Source organism: Aquarana catesbeiana, linkage group LG09 (genome assembly GCF_042186555.1).
Source record: "Aquarana catesbeiana isolate 2022-GZ linkage group LG09, ASM4218655v1, whole genome shotgun sequence".
In the NCBI taxonomy this organism is placed as follows: Eukaryota; Metazoa; Chordata; class Amphibia; order Anura; family Ranidae; genus Aquarana; species Aquarana catesbeiana.
The window spans coordinates 317,370,576-317,393,296 of record NC_133332.1 but is presented as its reverse complement, the minus strand read 5'-3'; the positions used below and the strand labels follow the sequence as shown (position 1 = coordinate 317,393,296).

The 22,721-nt window shown below is 45.4% G+C and overlaps 1 protein-coding gene across 1 annotated transcript in view; it reads left to right on the top strand.

Moving 5' to 3' along the window:
* The window catches only part of LOC141108805 (proteolipid protein 2-like), a 39,039-nt gene extending 16,715 nt beyond the window's left edge, over nt 1–22,324 (top strand). The window contains exons 2-5 of the mRNA XM_073600752.1: nt 13,462–13,617; nt 14,643–14,741; nt 16,023–16,113; nt 17,751–22,324. Coding sequence (XP_073456853.1) covers nt 13,462–13,617; nt 14,643–14,741; nt 16,023–16,113; nt 17,751–17,794 — 390 coding nt within the window. The 3' untranslated portion in view covers nt 17,795–22,324. The remainder of the gene's footprint in view (nt 1–13,461; nt 13,618–14,642; nt 14,742–16,022; nt 16,114–17,750) is intronic.
* Nucleotides 22,325–22,721: the final 397 nt, after the last annotated feature.

Below are 22,721 nucleotides of genomic sequence, written 5' to 3'. Positions count from 1 at the left end.
ATTCACTTCCTTTTTGTCCCAACCACCACTCAGTTAGAAAAAAACTCTGAAATGGCCCCTGTGACTCTCTGTAATCTATCCATATTACGTGTAGTCACTATTCACAACCATTATCAATCATCTATCATCTTTCGTTACCTTAAATTTTTTGTAATCTGCCTCAGACAGCGGACTACGTCTATTTACCATAGGCAGCGTCCCCAAGTGCCTCTGTCTTCGGCCCCTGTGTCACTTAGGTCTTTTATAATCAACTTACAGTGCCGGAATACTTAATAAAAAACCCAAATCACCTCAAGTAGAAGAGAAAAGAAAAGAAGAGAAAAGAAAAAAAAAAATCTGTCTTACCTTTCACAGACTCGGAGGACTTGGATCAGAAGTCCAGGAGTAGAAGTCAGGTGTGGATCCCGGAACCGACCAGCCTCTTTTTACCACTTAACTTGAGTGGGAGGACCTAGGTCTCGGTGAGAGGGATTCTGATACTCGCCGATATTTTGGACGGAACCGTTCGATCCACCACCTAATCCTTACTTCCGGCTCGAAAGGACCATGATGTCGGTAAAATTCCATTCTCTCACTGATCAGTCAACACCGGTCATGTTGATTAGAAGACAGATTTATTACAAATGTACCGATACATAGGGGTGAGCTCTGTACACAGCAAGGAGTTTCAGCAGAGTCACACAGAACCCTTTTACACATGTCATTTTATAACAGTATTTGGCAAGCTACCATTGGCTAAGGCACACTGGTGACTCATGGTGCATCGTCAGCTTTATTGTCAAAAACAGTGTCCTTTCACAATATGGCCTAATATGGTAAACTTTTGCTAGTTCTTTAAATATTGTTGTAGATGTTGGTCGGAACTAAACAAATTGCATAAACAATAAGTCAGCGCCATTTTAGCTAGGAAAAAAGCATATAAGGAACAAGGCAAATATGGATATCACTTGTAATTCTTTGCATATTTCTTATCACTGTCCTTTCTCCCTCTCCTTTCCTTTCTTCTCCTCACTTCTCTCCTTTCTCCCTCTCATTTCCTTTCTTTTCCTCACTTCTCTCCTTTCTCCCTCTCCTTTCCTTTCTCCCTCTCCTTTCCTTTCTTCTCCTCACTTCTCTCCTTTCTCCCCCTTTCTCCACTCTCCTCTCCTCCAGACTCTGATTCAATGGTTGTTATTCTAATTTCAGTCCAGGAGAGGAGTCTGTACAGACTGAAGGGAAGGACGGAGGGAAGATTTATACTTCCGATTCTCTGGTGGTGTTTGTAACAATATCACATACTGGACACGCGCATAACTCCCAACCGTCCCGGATTTCGAGGGACTGTCCCAGATTTGGAGCAATGTCCCTCTGTCCTTCTCCCCCCCCCTCATTTGTCCCTCATTTTGGTCTGATCTATATAGGTGTATATAAAATGCACTTTTTATCTTTCAAAAAGTGTTTCCCAGTGCTAAACCTTTCATCCAATTTCTAAATTGCTGCCTTTGTACATTTTAAAAGCCAATATAAAGGAATAGTAGAGGTAAAAAAAAAGTCCTTGTGAATTTAACCACTTGCCGACCGTGGGACGTCCTGGGTTTGTGGGGTGATATCTGAATGATGGCAGCAGCTAGAGGCATCATTCAGATATATATTTTCAGCCGGCGATTCCCTACACCATAAGAACGATCGTAGAGGCGGGTCAGCCGCTTGATCGTTCTTACGGGCAGCGAGAGGGGACGCCCTCCCCCCTCCCGCCGCCCTCCGGTGCTTCTACCGGCTCACCGCTGCGATCGGTGGGTCGGAGAACGGATCCGTCGGCCCCGTATGTCCACCATAGAGATTTCTGGCGGACCAGATGGTCGCCAAAGTCTCTATGATCATCGGAGGCCAGGCGCGATGTTATAACGTCACGCCCGGCCTCTGCATTCATATTACATTTCTTGTAATAGGAATAAAAGTGATCAATTTTTTTTTTTTTTTAAAGTGTCAAATTAAATTTTTTTAAGTAAAATTAACAATAAAAAAAAAAAAAATTTAAAGTGCCCCTGTCCCCGCGTGAATCGAACGCATACGTAAGTCCCGCCCACATATGAAAACGGTGTTGAAACCACACATGTGAGGTGTCGCCGCGAATGTTAGAGCGAGAGAAATAATTTTGCCCCCAGACCTCCTCTGTAACTCAAAACATGTAAGCAGTAAAAATGTTTTAAAGCATCGCCTATGGGGATTTTTAAGTTTGGCGCCATTCCACGAGCGTGTGCAATTTTGAAGCATGACATGTTAGGTATCTATTTACTCGGCGCAACTTCATCTTTCACAATATGCAAAAACATTGGGCTAACTTTACTGTTTTGTTTTTTTTAAAGCATGAAACTGTTTTTCTTTTTTTTTAAAAAAAAACGCGTTTGAAAAATTGCTGCAAATACCGCGCGAGATAAAAAGTTGCAATGACCGCCATTGTATTCTCTAGGGTTCTCTGCTAAAAAAAAAAAAAAAAAAAAACATCTATAATATTTGGGGGTTCTGTGTAATTTTTTAGCCAAAAAAAAGATGATTTTTACATGTAGGAGCGAAGTGTCAGAATTGGCCGGGTTGGTAAGTGGTCAATATGAAAAGGTCAAAGTTGGTGCAAATAAAACATTTACTTGCTCAGCACCGTTACTTCTTACACTTCTGATTTATTCAAGGCGGTGCTAATGTTTTATACACAAAAATACGTCATTGTTATGTTAGTCTAATAGGTACATCTCATTGGTTAAGATAGAAAAGAAGATGGAGAATCTTCACAACGAGGTTTGGCTGTCCTTGGTTTTATCTTCAGTTCCGCGTTCTTCTGACGTGTGGGATGTAGGGGGTACCCGCCATTTTGAGAAAATATAGGAACAGAGCAAACCTGTGATACTTATATAATGAGTAAGGAGAAAAATATGTATACACATAAGGAAATAGACATTTTCAGATTATTATTATTATCTACATCACATTCCTTCACAGTCCCCCCCTAAAATGACTATTTTCTCTTTTCTGTCCCCAATACTAAAGGTCCTACTTTGGCCTGGCCCTTCTCCTCTGCAACTCTTTTAGGCTGTATATAGAATTGGGCAGCAACTTGTTCACTTCCCTCCTCGATACAGCTGGAGAGGTGCAGTCAGGAGCTATCTATCCCTATAGCCCTATAGGATTGTGAGGTTATGGACAGGGAGTGACTGTAGAGGAGTGAAGGGTTTGTCATCTTCCATCATAAGGAGGTCCTCTTCTTCTTGGTGGAGAAAAGTAGGTGTGCTATTGTCTACAGCCTTGCTCATTAACCTTTTTTTACGAAACGTAGACTACAGCATGCAATCAGGGCTAAAAGAACCAGGATTATTAATACCGTTACCCGTATCTGGGCGAGCACCCTCTGCCACCCACTCATCCAGCTAAAGTATTGACCCCATGGGTCTGTAATACCTGAGTTCTTCTTCAACTCCAAGGACAGATCTTCTAATTTCTTTATAGCTAGAGTAACCTTACCATTTGGGCCAGTATTATCAGGAATGTAGGTGCAGCAGGTTCCCGTTTTTTCCTATGATTTTACAAAACGCCTCCTTTTCCCAGCTAGCACCATGTCTAAGGCCATCTGGTTCTGGAATGTCATATAGGAAGTGGGGGGCTAACTGTTCACCTGGAGGGCATCTTTAGTGTCATTTACAAATCTCTGTTGGTTATAGTATATGTAGTTAATCCAATCTACATTCTTGTTGACAGTTGTTATGGGGATCAAAGACTCAAAACCAGCTTTTACCTGGTCCCTGGCTTTAAACTGATCAGGGACCCCCCTTGGAACACCTATGACATCTATGTATACATGAGGGTCAAAGCTTCTGGAGAGAGCTACTCGCTTCCTCCTCTGACTGTGTGCTGGGTCAGTGTATGTATCAGGGGTATCTTCGGTTAGGATATAGGGGCAGGGGCATAATGATCTTTGCAAGGGCACATTCACCGGTCCAGATTCCCTCTAATCTGGTCCTGATTTTCAAATTCCCACAGATGCAATACACAACACCAAGGGACTGGACCTGGTTCAATACCTGTCTTCTGCAAAGTCATTCTGCTTATCAGGGGCTTTCTATTTTCATCTTTCTTGTCTAATGCACTCTGGGGTCACCCAGTCTGGCCCTGTGTTCCAACCACTGCCCCCCCCCCCCCCCCCCGAAACCACAACTCTGTCCCCAGTAACTGTCTGTGTGGCATATATATATATATATATATATATATATATATATATATAAAGAATATATAAAGAAAAGTGTAGCGCTAACAACTATAAAAATAATCAATATCCATATTCATATCCTGCAATGAATAGTATAACCCAATGTATAAATTGTATGATGAACCTTTTAAATAGAACACATTAAGTCCATAATACAAGAAGTGTTTTGTGGTACACTTATATTTAAATAAAATAATCCTTGAAGGGTGAAAGTCTTAGGAGGTATATACCATATATACTCGAGTATAAGTCGAGTTTTTCAGCACATTTTTTTGTGCTGAAAGTGCCCCCCTCGACTTATACTCGAGTATCTCTGGGCCACTTGGTGCTAGGAACCCCATATTTGGTGTGCAAACCCAGTGGAACTGGTACCACAATATATCGAAAGATGGAGTTCTTAGCACTAAGTGGCCCAGAGATACGGGGCCCCAAATCCGGTTCGGAAAATGTCATTCTCTGCTGCAGAAAAGTGCTTGACATTTTCTGAACCAAATGTGGGGCCCCGTATCTCAGGGCCACTTGGTGCTAGGAACCCCAAATTTAGTGTGCAATCCCAGTGGAACTAGCACTACAACATATCCAAAGATGGAGTTCCTAGCACCAAGTGGCCCCGAGATACGGGGCCCCAAATTGGGTTCGGAAAATGTCATTCTCTGCTGCAGAAAAGTGCTTGACATTTTCTGAACCGATTTTTGGGGCCCTGTATCTCGGGGCCACTTGGGGATAGAAACCCCAGCTTTGGATATTTTATGGTGATAGTTCCACTGGGTTTTCACACCAAATTTGGGGTTCTTAGCACTAAGTGGCCCCAAGATACGGGGCCCTAAATTCGGTCAACTGTGCCCATCTGCAGCAATGTCATTTTGGGACCCTTTGGGTTCAGAGAACCCAAATTTTGGCTGCAGCTAGGGGGGCATCTAGGAACCCTTAACTACCGAGTTTGAAGTTCGGGGACCTATGGCTGCAAATGGGCACAGTGAGGCTGCAAATGGGCATTGCTGACCCTCTTTTCCACTTACAGTAGTTGCGCATTTCTCACCCTCGTCTTATACTCGGGTCAATAAGTTTTTCCCATTTTTTTGTGGTAAATTAGGGCCTCGACTTATACTCAGATCGACTTATACTCGAGTATATACGGTAACACCAAAAAAGTGAAAAGACTTGTACATGTGTTGATAGAACACCACCACTTAAATTGGGGGCTTACCGGAAAGATTGGACTCAGATGGGTGTATACCCACTGAGCCAATCTAGCTTGTAACTGTGGGGATCCACGGTGGTATCTGTGTAACGTGAACGTTAATCCAGGTGACCCGGGTACTTGCGAGTAATTATGTATGGCAAAGGAAACAAATCCACTCAGGCATCCAGAGTATATATAAGGAAAAAAACGTGAGAGTACATAGCGTGATACTTTAGCCCCGGTTCACACTAGGGGCGGCACGACTTGCAGGTCGCCTCACCGAGGCAACCTGCACACGACATCCACGGCGACTTGCAAAACGACTTCTGTATAGAAGTCTATGCAAGTCGCCTCAAGTCGCCCCAAAAGAAGTACAGGAACCTTTTTCTAAGTCGGAGCGACTTGCGTCGCTCCTATTAGAACGGTTCCATTGTACAGAACGGGAGGCGACTTGTCAGGCGACTAGGTCACCTGACAAGTCGCCCCTGTGTGAACCGGCACTTACTCTTGCGCAGGTGTACAGGCTTCTGTCCTCTACTAGTATTGCTTACTCTGATTCCACTGCAGAATGTGAGCTTTTCACATTGTATGCTACAAGCTGCAGCAAGTCAGCCAGAGCCTGCTGTATCTCCTTAAGGGACTCCTTAAGGGGGTTATACTATTCATTGCAGGATATGAATATGGATATTGATTATTTTTACAGTTGTTAGCGCCGCACTTTTCTTTATATGTTTTATTCACAGGATTAGATCACTTGTATGTGCTAGCTGCTTGCACACGGTTGTTTTTGACAGTATTTTTATATGTACAATTTGGTATACATATATATCCTTACCGCCCGGGATGTCACTGTACCGATGACATTGCCATAAAGGGTCAAACGGACAAGGTACTATGTCACAGTAATCTAAGGTAAAGGTGGTCACATGTGTACCTGAAGAGTTATACCAAAACGTAATTATGTTATCATTTTTGTGATGGCCACCTCCTGGGCCCCTCCCCCCCCCAGATCAAACAGAAAAAGGATATGCAGCACCCCGAAAACACGCTCTCCTGCAGTGATAAGCGTGCATTCAGGTGTTCTTCCCGGCCAACTTGACTGAGGTGGCTGTGGTCAGCAAAACTTGGAATGGACCATCATATCTTGGCTCAAGGAGCTCCAGACAGTAGTTGGTGTGTTCCCGTATCTAATTCAGGATCTGGAATGGAAGAAAACACCTGGACATGCGTTCGGGTTAATTCTCGTGATAATGTGGTTACATAATTAGTCAACCCATCAGACTGCAACTGTAATGCCCCGTACACACGGTCGGACATTGATCGGACGTTCCGACAACAAAATCCTAGGATTTTTTCCGACGGATGTTGGCTCAAACTTGTCTTGCATACACACGGCCACAAAAAGTTGTCGGAAAATCCGATCGTTCTAAACGCGGTGACGTAAAACACGTACGTCGGGACTATAGACGGGGCAGTTGGCAATAGCTTTCATCTCTTTATTTATTCTGAGCATATGCGTGGCACTTTGTCCGTCGGATTTGTGTACACACGATCGGAATTTCCGACAACGGATTTTGTTGTCGGAAAATTTTATACCCTGCTCTCAAACTTTGTGTGTCGGAAAATCCGATGGAAAATGTGTGATGGAGCCCACACACGGTCGGAATTTCCGACAACAAGGTCCTATCGCACATTTTCCATCGGAAAATCCGACCGTGTGTACGGGGCATTACTGTTGTGGAGAATAACAACCAAGTCTGGGGGCTGAACCAAGCAAAATTTCATAAGGGGATAGGGCATGTTTCCCCCGGGGGGGGGTGTCTGACACTGAACAGGGCAATGGGCAAACTGTCTGGCCAACTCATGTTAGTCTCTTGGGCCATCTTTAACATCCTGTTTTTTCTTTTTTTGTTTTTTTTTTAGTGTCCCATTCATCCTTTCTACCTTCCCGCTACTTTGAGGGTGGTATGGGGTGTGTAGTGCCAACTGAACCCCCAGTGCTGCCCAAATCTTTGTAAGGGTTGCTGTTAAGGCTGGGCCCTGATCTATCAATATCACCTCTGGGACCCCAAATCTACATACTATCTCACTCAGTAGTTTCTTAGTTGTGGTCCTGGCAGTCGTGACCACTTCCACTAGGGCGTATTCGAATCTTCCACTTCTTGGCACTTGAGAATGATCAATTTGCATCCTCTGGAATGAGGTATAGGGCTTTTGCCATGTGCTTCTTCTGTGTTTTTTTCTGTGCGTCCTGGGTTACATTTGGTGCAGATCATGAATGATCTGCAGAAGTTGTCGGTCAGTGGAGTAACTCTTGGTGGAACACTTGTTGATAAGAGAGTTCATAAAAGTCTTTGTCAAGTGGGCAGCTCCATGTGCCCATTGCACCACGGCTGGGTACATACTCCTGGGTAGACAAGGCTTCTTGTTGCACTCGAATAGTCCATTCCTGAGAGTTGCTCCTCTCCGTTTCCAGCTTTCCTTCTCATCCGGACTTGCTGTTTCCTGTAGATCTTTTAGATAAACTCTGTCCACTGGGAGAGTCTGTAAGGTAAGAACAGGGTGGTCTTCTACCACCCTGCTGTCCACTTCCCGTGGACCACTGGCTGTCTGTTTGGCAGCTGAATTGGCTAGATGATTGCCTCGAGCTTCCTTTGAGTTCATTTTGTCGTGTGCTTTTACTCAGAATAGTCACTTGGGTTGGGAGAAGCAAGGCATCCATCAAGTTTTCACAGGTGTTCCTGCAGCCGTCAGGAATCCTCTGTCCTTCCAGATTACATCATAATCATGGGCAATGCTGAAAGCATATCTTGAGTCCGTATAAACATTGGCTCTTTTTCCCTCTGCCCATTTACATGCTGTAGTAAACACTTGCAGCCCTGCCTCCTGTGCAGACACCACCGGTGGTAAGGCTTCAGCTTGTAGAAGTGTGTTTTCAGTGGTGACCGCGTGTCCTGTGCGGTATTTGCCACGTTCTTCAGCAAACATAAATTGTTAGGTCTGAATTCTGAATTCTATAGGGGTATTTCACTCACGGGGGAGATACGTGGTTTGCTTCTAGAATCCATGCTCCGCACTAGGAAATTAGTCCAAGGAAGGCATGAAGGGATCACTGGCCTTGTCGCAGTGGGATGTCAGAGATTACTCTCACCCTGCCTTCAGTGAGGTGTCTTGTCCCATAGGACAAACAGTGTCCAAAGAAAATGACAGGTGTTGAGCACCACTGCAATTTGGGCTTTGAGGCTTTGCAACCCTGGTTGGCAAGATAGCACAACAGGCTTTCTGAGGTGACTTCAACAGGGGGTAAGTCAGCCGCACAAAGGAGAAGATCATCAACATATTGGAAGAGAATCACTTCCGGGTGTTCCTCTTGTCACGTGTCAAGGATGATAGCCATAGCTTTTACAAACTGGCTTGGAAAGTTCTGTGCCCCTTGCGGCACAACTGTTTAGGTATGTTGCCGTTTCTTTCCGTGGATGAATGCAAAAAGGTACCAGCAGGAGGGGTGAGGGTGGACACTGAAGAAAGCGTTTGTAAGGTCCACCACTGTGAGGTACTTTGCAGTCAAAGGCATCCACAGCACAGGTACCTGGTTCTCTTTTAGGGGTTCTCTTCTTCCTAGAGAACAGAGGTGTATTGCATGGAGATGTACGGGCTATCAGGGCTCCATTTGACACGAGGGCCTTGACATACTTCGAAATAGCTGCAGGTTGGGCTCACTTTAGGGGGTATTGTGGTTTCCGGGGCAATGATACGCCCTCGTTTAGCTTGACTGAAACTGGTGGCACCTTTAAGTGACCGTTGTCTTGCGGTCCTATGGACCATGGGCACGTAGGGATTCTGTCAAGTACTTCCTGCAGTATTGAACTTGAAGTTATTGCTTCATGAAGTGTCATCAGGAGAGGCAGAGAACACAAAGCAGATAAGTCTTCTAAAGATAGGGGAGTAGGTAACTTCATTCCCGCTTCAGGCGTGTACATGATTGAGGCCTGTAGTCTGGACAACACATCAGCTCCTAGTAGATTCAAGGGACATGTAGAGGACACCACGAATCTGGTAAGCAAATCAGGAAATGTCCCCACTTGGAGTGGCTCAGCAAGTGGACTGGAGCGGGGCACCCCATCCACTCCCACGCAGGAAACATGTGTGTCTTTTCATAGTGGGAGAAGTTCTGATCATCAAAGGCCTGTATTAGTCTAGCATGATACTTCTTCAGACTCCCCTTTATCTTGGGTAATATCTTGGATTGTGGTGGTCTGATCCGTCAATCTCTCCTTTGCCCAGTCGTGGAGTTGTGCACAGAACTCCACGCCTGAGGTGTAAGAAGTGGCACTTGTCAGGCAGGCATCATTGAAGGCCGTCTGCATGACTGGCCAAAAGACATGTCCTGCTTTGATTTGGCATAGGCTGATCAAGTCTCTCCAGGCAGCTGAGTAAGTTTCTTGTATCTGCACTATCCTGTGGTAGAAGGGAATTGGCTGCTTCTCTGGGTCAGGCAGACTTGTCACGAAGGCCGCTGTTTGTGATGAAGTAAAAGCGACATACATCACTGGTGCCCCTTCTGGTAACCGAGACTGTTGTTGGGGGCGGGGGCTGGCAAGGGGCACTGTTCCTTACGGTTGCCAGCATGTGTTTGAGATCCTCTCGGAACTGTGAGTCCGGAGCCGGATTGGGGGTTAAATCAGCGGGTGGCCTTGCTGCCTGTTGTTGGTCTTCCCACTCAGACGCTTCTTCATCATTAACATATCTGGCCTGTGAATGTGATGCTTCCATATTGGGGAAGACAGGTGTGTGGTATGAACCATCCTGGTTTAAAACGGGAAGGACTAGGTATAGGCTGTCTTTGAGCCTACTGGGTGTACCAAGATGGCCGCCGGCAGGAAGTGCACAGGGCTGGGCAAGAAGTGAAGGCATGGGTGCACTAAGATGGCCACCGGGCTGAGTTGTCACAGTGGGTTGTGCTTGGGCTGGGGTGGTGAGAAGGGAGTGGTTGTTAGGCGGAGGGCAGTGCTGTCCCTCCCCTCCTTTTGTTTCAAGTTCCAACATAGCGCGGTGGTTCACATATCATCAACTCTGTGATACATAATATAGTACAATCGCCATCTTTCTTAACTTCCTTTATCCAATTTTCTTTATCACACAGGAGTTTTCTCCCTGTTTCTTTAGCAACATAACTTTTGCCACTTCGTTCAACTTTGTTAACTATTTCAACATCTTCTCTGCTCTTCACAATATCACATTCTTCACAATATCACATTCTTCACAATATCACAATTCTTTCTCTCTCTGTTTCTCAGCTAACGGCTTGAGAGGAGAATACGTACAACTAATGGGTTAATATTCTTTCTCACTGCTCCTTATCAACAAATTCCTTGGGTGGGGGCACATAAGGCTGCGCTCCTAGTTGCTACTGTCTGCTATAACCCTGTAATGTACAGTTAATCTCAGTACAAACAATTCAGGGGTATTGGGGAGCAACGGGTCTTCGGCTAACCACTTTCTCTGACTTTCACCAGTCCCCAACCCCTCTTGTGTATAGCAAACAGTAAACCACAAATGCACTCAGGACAGGACATTACACCTGCCACTCTTCGAACTGCGAAATTTCAGCAGGCTAAGATAAACCACAGGGGCAGACAACTCCCCTTTAACCCCGTTTATAGACATTGTTACACCTCTACCCCCAGAGGCCGACAGCTCGTCTGGGGGTGAGACTTCTGTAACACTTTCATACTGCAAAGCCAGCAGCTGAGAACCCTTGGAGGTCTTACAAACCTTGAGTAACCGTCTATAACCGTCTGCTACAAGGAAACATCTCATCCCAGAGGCCGACATCTGGAGGTGAGAACACACATACACACATGTAGCACTTTCAGTCTGCTGAGTTTCGTAGCCCAAAGAATGGCAGACAGTGAACAAATACAGACAGCAGGAACCCATCGGCAGGTTCGTTAAAACAGCCTCAGGCGAGGTAATGATTCCTGTCTCCAAGACAGTCTCAGCATACCGACAGAATCCAGCGGTCAACCAAAAGATAAGAAAGTCGTACAGTGGTAAGAATATAACAAAAACTTACCGTACTGTTAGGGCTGCGCAAAGACCCCCTCTGTTATCTTATCAGTTTAGCCGCTTGAATTGTTATCGCGGTCTGGCTTCGACTGTAGCCTGAAGCTCCCGGGTTTCGGCACCAGCTGTTATGGATAAGATTAAGAGCTTCAATCGAGCTCAAAGGTTACCTGCTGCTGTCTCTAATTGGAAAGTGTGGATATGCATGCATATTAAAAGTAAACACTCTGAGCACCGTTACTTCTTACACTTCTGATTTATTCAAGGCGGTGCTAATGTTTTATACACAAAAATACATCATTGCTATGTTAGTCTAATAGGTACATCTCATTGGTTAAGATAGAAAAGAAGATGGAGAATCTTCATAACGAGGTTTGGCTGTCCTTGGTTTTATCTTCAGTTCCGCGTTCTTCTGATGTGTGGGACTGTAGGGGGTACCCGCCATCTTGAGAAAATATAGGAACAGAGCAAACCTGTAATACTTATATAATGAGTAAGGAGAAAAATATGTATACACATAAGAAAATAGACATTTTCAGATTATTATTTTTATCTACATCACATTCCTTCACAGAAAAAAAAAAGAGGTTTCCAAGAGATAAAGACAATACACAGCCACAAAGAAAAAGGGTAGAATTGGGGAGGAAGAATACTTGCAATTAATGTCCGAGGGTTGATCGGAGTTCGATCGATGAGCTCAGTATTTAAAAATCCCCATAGGTGATGCTTTAAAAAATGTTTACTGCTTAGAAGTTTTGAGTTACAGAGGAGGTCTAGGGCTGGAATTATTGCTCTCGCTCTAACGTTCGCGGAGACACCTCACATGTGTGGTTTCAACACCGTTTTCATATGTGGGCGGGACTTGCATATGCGTTCGCTTCTGCTGCGTGCGAGCACACGGGGACAGGGGCGCTTTAAAAATTTTTTTTTTTTTTTTTTTAATTGTTAATTTTAAAAATTTTATTTGACACTTAAAAAAAAAAAAATTTGATCACTTTTATTCCTATTACAAGGAATGTAAACATCCCTTGTAATAGGAATATGGCACGATCGGACCTATTTACAGTGAGATTTGGGGGGTCAATAAGACCCCCACATCTCACCTCTAAGCTGGGAAGGCTAAAATAAAAAAAATAAAAAATAAAACGATCACCGCTTCCCAACCGAAGCGGCGCCGTTTTTTTAAATGCAGAGGCCGGGCGTGACGTCATAACATTGCACCCGGCCTGACCATCTGGTCCACCGGAAATCTCTATGGTGGACATCCGGCGCCGGCGGATCCGTTCTCCGACTCATCGATCGCAGAGGTGAGTCAGTAGAAGCACGGGGGGGGGGGGGGGCTGGAAAATCTTAGTGCTGGGCGCAGCTGAGAGTGGCGTTTTTGCGTAAGTGACAGCGTGGTGTGAGCCTTTGTCACGAGTTAGCGAGGAGGGCAGGGATCTAGACACGTTCGCGTTCGTCACAGTGATCCCTCCCAGTAGGATGACTGTACACACCTCTCAACTTTTTGAGATGGGATCGAAGGATACCTATTAGCAAAAGTATGTAAGCGTAGGACACACCCCCTGCCACGCCCCCTGCCACGCCCCCTTAAAGGAGAATTGTACCAAAAAAAAAAATTAGTTAAACCCCTAAGTTCATTTTTTTTTTACCACTACTGTTCTTTTATATTGGCTTTTGACATTTGCAAATGCAGCAATTTAGAAATTTAGATGAAAGGTTTAGCGCTGAGAAACACTTTTTGAAAGATAAAAAAGTGTACTTCATACATAACTCTATAGATCAGACCAAAATGAGAGACGAATGAGGAAGAAAGAGGGACAGATTTGTTCTAAATCAGGGATAGTCCCTCGAAATCTGGGACAGTCCCTCGAAATCCGGGACAGTTGGGAGCTTTGCTATTGTGTGTATATATAATCAGGATTCACTAGGCCTCCGGGTCAATAACCTAGAATTGTACGTGGTTTTGTCTCGGCAGGTGCTGTGCCTGGTGATCACGGTGTGTTTCGCCGCCTCGTGGACTCCGGGGTACATGGGCTTCTCCATCTCAGAATTCATATATTGCCTCATTCTTTTCCTGATCTTCGCTACAAAGTATGACCTGGAATTCCCCTATGTGCACTGGGGCTGGACGGTGAGTGGCGCCTACTTGCCGGTTTCCTTATTTGTGATATGGAGACTATGATGAAGACTGTGGGGTGTAAAGGGTTCTCTGATGTAAGGAGAGACTCTAATGGGGACCCTGATGTAAGGAGGAGACTCTGATGGGGACCCTGATGTAAGGGGAGACTCTGATGGGGACCCTGATGTAAGGGGAGACTCTGATGGGGACCCTGATGTAAGGGGAGACTCTGATGGGGACCCTGATGTAAGGGGAGACTCTGATGGGGACCCTGATGTAAGGGGAGACTCTGATGGGGACCCTAGTGGTAGGGGAGACTCTGATGGGGACCCTGATGGTAGGGGAGACTCTGATGGGGACTCTGGTGGTAGGGGAGACTCTGATGGGGACCCTGATGGTAGGGGAGACTCTGATGGGGACCCTGATGTAAGGGGAGGCTCTGATGGGGACCCTGGTGGTAGGGGAGACTGATGGGGACCCTGATGTAAGGGGAGACTCTGATGGGGACCCTGATGGTAGGGGAGACTTTGATGGGGACCCTGATGTGAGGGGAGACTCTGATGGGGACCCTGATGTAAGGGGAGACTCTGATGGGGACCCTGATGGTAGAGGAGACTCTGATGGGGACCCTGATGTAATGGAGGGGGTGTTCTGATGGGGACTCTGAATGCTCTGCTCTATGTGAATACAGAAATTGGCTGTACAGTCTATTAATGATCTATTTACCAAAGAAACATTTTCTGTTTTTTTTTTTTTTTTTTTTTTTTTTTTTTAAATCGGAAGAAAGTTTTATTTGAACATATTCAAGCATACATGTTCCATAAACACTCACAAAAGAATGCAAAGTTGTAATGTACAAAACAGTAGAAAACAAATAGGCAATTACAGATTCCAACTGCATAAAACTCACTAAAGAGAGCATACAGCCCCACCTAGTGGCTAAAAGCAGAAATGACAGTGCCAATAGAGCATTAATAATGCACACCCCAAAGTCAGATAGTAATGCTTTTTTTTTTTATTTATTCTTCCTATTTTAGGATTTCTTTCGGACCGCCATCGGCTGTGGTCTGTTCTTTGTCTTTTCTTTGATGACTTTGACCAGAAGGTATAATGATAATTCCGGTATTGCAGCAGCGGTAAGTACTTGGGTTGTCCAAAATATGAATTTACGATGTTGGTTACCTTTAAAATTTTCACATGTGCATTCGGAATTCACCCCCCCGCCCCCCCAAATAAATAAATAAATAAATAAATAAACCAGAGAAAACAGACCGGCTTCCTTAGATGGTTCATGAGGCTGAATTCTCCGGCGTGTTAGGTTGGGTTTGTGCCCACGGATGGCTTTTGCTTGCTGAGATTGGTCACCATAAAGCTGTTTTGCAGCGATCCGCATTTAGAGTCCGGCTTCATCTGATCTGAAAATGTCCTGTTATTACAACTCCAAAACAAGGCATATTTTATAAATCCTGATACGATAACATTACATTAGTAACAAGTTTAAACGAGGCTTTTCGGCCGATAGCGGGGCGCTTTTAACTCCAAAGAAGGGGGGTAAAATCCGCCTGTGTTGCAGGGCTTTGGAAGCGCTGCCCATTCATTGCAATGGGCAGGGGTGTTTTGGGAGGCTGCATCTCAAGGGCAATGGTGAGGCTTCATTGATCTCCTGTACTATGTCTGCAGTCTCTGATCATCTACTGTATTATGTCTGCAGTCTCTGATCATCTCCTGTACTATGTCTGCAGTCTCTGACCATCTCCTGTAATATATCTGCAGTCTCTGATCATCTCCTTAACTATGTCTGCAGTCTCTGATCATCTCCTGTACTATGTCTGCAGTCTCTGACCATCTCCTGTAATATGTCTGCAGTCTCTGATCATCTCCTGTTCTATGTCTGCAGTCTCTGATCATCTCCTGCACTATGTCTGCAGTCTCTGATCATCTCCTGTATTATGTCTGCAGTCTCTGATCATCTCCTCTATTATTTCTGCAGTCTCTGATCATCTCCTGTACTATGTCTGCAGTCTCTGATCATCTCCTGTATTATGTCTGCAGTCTCTGATCATCTCCTGTTCTATGTCTGCAGTCTCTGATCATCTCCTGTACTATGTCTGCAGTCTCTGATCATCTCCTGTACTATGTCTGCAGTCTCTGATCATCTCCTGTACTATGTCTGCAGTCTCTGATCATCTCCTGTAGTATGTCTATGTGAGGGGATTTAGGAATCTGGCCGGGTGGGAGGGTCATATACACCCCTCAGGCCCTCTGATTGGGTGGGATGGATTCAGTCACGCCCTCCAGAGGGTCCACAAAAAGCTGTTGGAATTGGCAGCTTGAGCTCTCATTATCAATCAGTATAACATACAAGCGGTGTGGTCACATGACCATGGTATATTTAACAATCACTCCCATCATTGCAGATATTGGGCCTATTCGCCTCCATCCTGTTTGGATACGATTCCTACCTCACCTTCCCCAAAGTGAGAAAACCAAAAACACGAGCCGCTGGCAGTAAGTAAACTTCTTCTTCTTAGGTATACCAATAAGATCTGGATCATTTGCACAGGATTGCTGGTTTAAAAAAATGTCTGGTGTGTTAAAAGAGGGGTGTGGTCATTTATATGTGGGTGGGACCCTGCCACAGGACCTGACACTAAAACAAAGGTGATACTGTCTGGTGGAGAGATCTCCTCCCGAGAGTTCAAGGATAGCCCTAGGTGAGTGATCTCCAAACTGCGGCCCAGGGGCCAGATTGGATACCAGGCACTATTCCTCCCACTGACCCCAACAATGGAGCACTATTTCTCCCACTGATACCAATGATGGGGCACTATTCCTCCCACTGATAATGATGGGACACTATTCCTCCCACTGACACCAATGACGGGACACTATTCCTCCCACTGACACCAATGACGGGACACTATTCCTCCCACTGAAACCAATGACGAGGCACTATTCCTCCCACTGAAACCAATGACGAGGCACTATTCCTCCCACTGATACCAATGATGGGGCACTATTCCTCCCACTGATACCAATGATGGGACACTATTCCTCCCACTGACACCAATGATGGGACACTATTCCTCCCACTGACACCAATGATGGGGCTCTATTCCTTCCACTGATACCAATGATGGGACACTATTATTCCCACTGATACCAATGATGGGGCACTATTCCTCCCACTGATACCAATGATGGGGCACTATTCCTCCCACTGATACCAATGATGCGACACTATTCCTCCCACTGATAATGATGAGACACTATTCCTCCCACTGACACCAATGATGGGGCACTATTCCTTCCACTGATACCAATGATGGGGCACTATTCCTCCCACTGACACCAATGATGGGACACTATTCCTCCCACTGATACCAATGATGGGGCACTATTCCTCCCACTGATAATGATGGACACTATTCCTCCTACTGACACCAATGATGGGGCACTATTCCTCCCACTGATACCAATGATGGGACACTATTATTCCCACTGATACCAATGATGGGACACTATTCCTCCCACTGACACCAATGATAGGACACTATTCCTCCCACTGAAACCAATGACGAGGCGCTATTCCTCCCACTGATACCAATGATAGGACACTATTCCTTCCACTGATACCAAGACATTTTCTACTCCCACTGGACACAGTCCGGCCCCCTCAAAGTCTAAAGGACAGTAAACTGGCCCTTTTTCAGAAAGTTTAGAGACCCCTGCCGTAGGTGAATGGAGGAGAGAGAGAAAGCGACATGTGATTGTCGGATTATATAAATAACCAATGACCACCAATGGTGTGTGTGTGTGTGTGTGTGGGGGGGGGTTAAACTTTATGCATAATACATATTTTTTTTAACCAAAAAAAAAACTGATTGTGGCCACTAGATGGCTCTGATTACCATAAGTAATAATTATATTACACAGAACATTGGAGCTGTGAAGATGTTTGTCACATATCTCTGGAAAAATTTTTATCCATAGAGTGTGATTAGATGTGTCTATGGTGAAATAAATGCACGCTGCAAATAAAAGCAGCACCCTGAGCATTGCAAAAAAAATAAATCACAAACAATAGGTAGAATTGGGACATATGTATGTTTTATCCAAAATAACTTTGTAATATGTGTACACAGCTGGACCAGTGGAACCCGCAGTGCCGCCTTATCCAACCAAATGAACTCTGTTCCATGGCTCTCGACCCTCTGCTCACCGACCCATGATACTGTTTGTGCAATGTCCATTCCTGGCTCCACCTCCTCGCACTGTGAAAACCGGCACCGATGGATCTAGGATGAGGAAGCTCGGAAACAGAATGGGGGACTGGGTGTGTGACAGAAAAGAAAAAAAAACAAAAGGATCTACTACACAACTACTCTCCAACCTCCCATAGTGCCCCAACCTCCCATTCTACTCTCCAACCTCCCAAAGTGTGCGCCTTTAACCTTCAAAACTGCTCTTTAACCTCCCACAGTGCCCCAACCTTCCATCCTACTCTCCAACCTCCCACCGTGTCCTCCCTTAACCTTCGATACTACTCTACAATTTCCCTGAGTGCCCCAACCTTCCATTTTACTCTCCAACCTCCCACAGTGCCCCCCCTCCCTTAATCCTCGATACTACTCTCCAATATCCAAGAGTGCTCCAACCTTCCATTCTACTCTCCAACCTTCCACAGTGTCCCCCCTTAACCTTTGATACTACTTTACAACCTCCCAGAGTGCCCCAACCTTCCATTCTACTCTTCAACCTCCCACAATGTCCCTCATTAACCTTCAAAACTGCTCTCCAACATCCCAGAGTGCCCCAACCTTCCATTCTACTCTCCAACCTTCCACAGTGTCCTCCCTTTACCTTCGATACTACTCTCCAACCTCCCAGATTGCTCCAACATTTCTTCCTACTTTCCAAAAACCTCTCATAGTGACCCCACTCATTTAACCTTCGATACTACTCTTCAACCTCCCACAGTGCCCCAACTTTCAATTCTACATTCCAACCTCCCAAAGTGTCCCCCCTTAACCTTTGTTACTACCCTCCAACCTCCCCGAGTGCCCAAACCTTCTATTCTACTCTTCAACCTCCCACAGTCCCCCCCCCCCCCCTTAACCTTCACTACTACTACTCTCCAACCTCCCAGCGTGCCCCAACCTTCCATTCTACTCTCCAACCTTCCACAGTGTCCTCCCTTTACCTTCGATACTACTCTCCAACCTCCCAGAGTGGTCCAACATTCCTTCCTACTTTCCAACCTCTCACAGTGACCCCACTCCTTTAACCTTCAATACTACTCTTCAACCTCCCACAGTGCCCCAACTTTCAATTCTACTTTCCAACCTCCCAAAGTGTCCCCCCTTAACCTTTGATGCTACTCTCCAACCTCCCCGAGTGCCCAAACCTTCTATTCTACTCTTCAACCTCCCACAGCCCCCCCCCTTAACCTTCACTACTACTCTCCAACCTCCCAGAGTTCCCCAACCTTACATTCTACTCTCCAACCTCCCACTGTGCCTCCCCTTAACCTTCAATACTACTCGCCAACCTCCCAGAGTACCCCAACTTTCAATTCTACTCTCCAATCTCTCAAAGTGCCCCCTCCCGCCCACTTAACCTTTGTTACTACTCTCCAACCTCCCACAGTGCCACTTCCATTCTACTCTCCATTCTCACACGCTTTCTGCAATACGCTGCAGCCTACTGCCAAGCCTGCAACGCCTCATTCTACCCTCTAGCGGTATACCACACTGCCTCTTCAACCTCCCCCAGCATCTGCAGCACCCTCCAGTCTCCCACAGCATCTCTGCAAAGCCCCCAGCCCCCTCCAGAGACCCCCTACCCTCACAGTTTCCCACAGATCCTCCAGAAACCTCATCCGTACAAGGCCACCAAGTCTTCTGCTGAGTCTTCTAAGCCCCCTATCCCCCATAATGCCACCCACCCCCCTCCACAGTCTTCCAGAATTTCAATACATATTTTGTATTCCCATTCTTTTATTGTCAGGGTGTAAACTTTTTTTTTTTTTCAATTAATGGGACATGGAAGGCTTTGGACGAATTTCCTGGGCCTGGGTCTCGATAAGGTTGAGAATCCCTGCACTACAGGCCGGGTAGATTAGCTAATGCAGTGACTTTGCCTAACTGCTGAAAGGGAACCCTGTTAAGTCCTTAAATACATGAAAGCATGATGTTAAAGCAATCAAAACATTTTGATAGGGGTCATAATGCAAAAGTTACATGAATGGAAGCATAATTAGGGTGTCACGATAGACCGCAATGGACCGCTTTCTCAAAGCTTGCTTGTCACCTTGAAGAGTGGTGTCTCTTTTTTATACCCAAGAAATTACAATGTATTTTTTCTTAAAAAGTAAATTTTGTAAATAAACAATAAAAAATGTATCAGAGGCATTATCTATCTCTAACAGGACACGACAAGGATGCCCTCTGTCTCCCCTCCTGTATGTTCTCACCATGGAACATTTAGCTATTGCTCTGCGAAACAATCCCTCTGTGCACGGAATAACAGTCGGGCCCACTCAAACTAAACTTGCTCTATTTGCAGATGACCTGCTCCTATTTGTGACACGTCCACACTCGTCCCTGCCCTCAGTGATGCAGGAGTTCCAGAGATTTGGGGAAGTCAGTAACTTTAAAGTAAACTACAATAAATCGGAAATTCTCAATATTTCTCTGCCAAAGTCGGACCTACACAGACTCTCTACTGCCTTTTCCTTTAAAATGGGATCCACCTCTATCCGATACCTTGGTATTCAAATACCGGAGTGTGGATTCCAACTCTTTTCCAAGAATTTTACCCCTTTACTTCTTAGAACTCAAGCCGATCTGTCTACTTACACATTCAAACGGCTCTCCTGGCTTGGTAGGGTGAACCCCTTGAAAATGGATGTCCTTCCCCGGTTTTTGTACCTATTTCAGACAATCCCTATATACATACCTAACTCCTATTTTCGGAAATTGCGCCAGCTGTTCTCTAAATTCATTTGGAATTCAGCCCGTCCTAGAATTAGATACAGAACGTTATCTCTTCCGAAAGTGAGAGGGGGAGCTGGAGCCCCGGACGCCTCATTGTACAATAAGGCAGCGATACTTACTCGCATACTGGACTGGTTCCATAATCATACGACCAAGCTCTGGGTTCACTTGGAAAGCCATATGAACTCCATTGATCTCTCGGCTCTTCCATGGACCACACCCGCAATTCGTAGGGGTTCACACCCCCTCTGTGACCTCACCCGTCAAACGATCCAAATTTGGGATCGCTTAATCTCTAACGGTAACATATCAAATCCTTCGGGGACTATGACCCCCCTATTTGGGACCCCAGCCTTCCCACCGGCTATGCACGTGACAAGGTTTGGACCTTGGCGAAAAGAAGACCATAGGAGGCTTTCCCAGTTTCTCCGAGCAGACCCCACTCTAATGCCAGATACCCCCCCCCCCGAATCGTTTTCTCGATACCCTATGCAATGACTTCAGAAACAACAACTGACTTCCTATATCCAAACCTTCCCATCAATACCAGATATTCTAGCTGAACTGACAGGATTCGAGGATATGCTCCTCCAAACCGATCCTCCAACGCATGTGGTATCACAGCTTTATTCCCTCTTGCTGAATGCTCTTCACCCTGATCTCCCACCCTACACGAAGGCTTGGGAAAAAGATCTCCAACACTCCATCCCCCCCCCATTGACTGGCAAAAATGCTTTATCCTAACGCACAAACTCTCCCTAGCCACTAAAACTCAAGAAAAGGGGTTTAAACTGGTGACGAGGTGGTATAGATACCCTTCGACTATACATCACTTCAACTTGACAACGCCGGATACCTGTTGGCGATGTCTAAGCTCCAGGGGCACCATGCTCCACATTTGGTGGGAATGCCCCCCCATACAGAAATTCTGGCAACAGATCTTCCTACTATACTGCAAACTGATGGCGACCGCTCTCTCTCCTACACCCGAGATAGCTCTCTTATCCATGCTCCCGGGCACGCTCAAGTCCATTAAAAAAGATGTATTACGTCACTTCTTGGCCGCTGCTAGAATGGTGATTCCAAAATATTGGAAGTCAAGAACTGTATACCTTCCCTTGGGGGAGTGGGCTATTGAGGTGGACCGCATTAGAGACCTTGAACGTCTGTTGGCTGAGGAATCTAATAAAGAAAATCAGTTCTCTCTTACTTGGACTTCGTGGTCCATGTTCCCGCTACTCATCGGACTCCATCTCCTGGGCAGAGGGCAACCTAGACAGTGCCACCTCATGACCATGTTGGAGCGACTCCTGTTCCTAACCTTTCTGCTTTCCTTACTTTCCCCCTAATCCTTCTCCTCTTCGTACAAATGTGCTCCTCAGAATCCAGATGAAAAATACGACCCCCACAAGCAAACCCTCTAAAACATAACCGGTTTCTGGAATAAGTTTGATTGTAGTAACACATGAAGTTTGCATGTAATCCCCTCCCGTACAAGGAGAGGGCTCTTTGATTATCCTTGTTATGTCTCAACATGTTGTTTAAAATAATGTTTTTTTTCCTTGTTATCTACACACATAACAAACTGGGTACGATACTACGTTCTGTTTCCTTCGAATACACTGATTTATTGTCATCACCTACTACTATTATTAATGGTGTTTATGTGGAATACATTTCCTTGTATGTTCCTTTCAATAAAATAAGATTGAACTAAAAAATGTATCGGTATCACACGTTGTCATAGTGCAAAATCGTACCAACTCAGCCTCACACAGATAAAATGGTAAACATAGACCCTCGAGCTTCAAAGGCATTTTGACCTAAAAATATGGACCCCTGGAGGACTTCCCATTGGGGTCCACCCAAGGCTGACTTTTCAGTATCAGGTAAATAAGTCCATGTTAAAGCCGATCACCTCTATTCCCTAAGACTCAAGCAGCGTGTCCCCCCTTCTCCAAGTACTATTGCCTTGTCTTCCTAAAACAGACCACCTATGTTAGGATTTGATTGTACAATCTCTGTGTGGTGCAAGGTCCCCATCAGTGGCGGCTGGTGAAGTTTTAGGATGGGGTTGGTGCCAGACCCGCCCCTCCTTTTTGATCCCTCCCACTTATA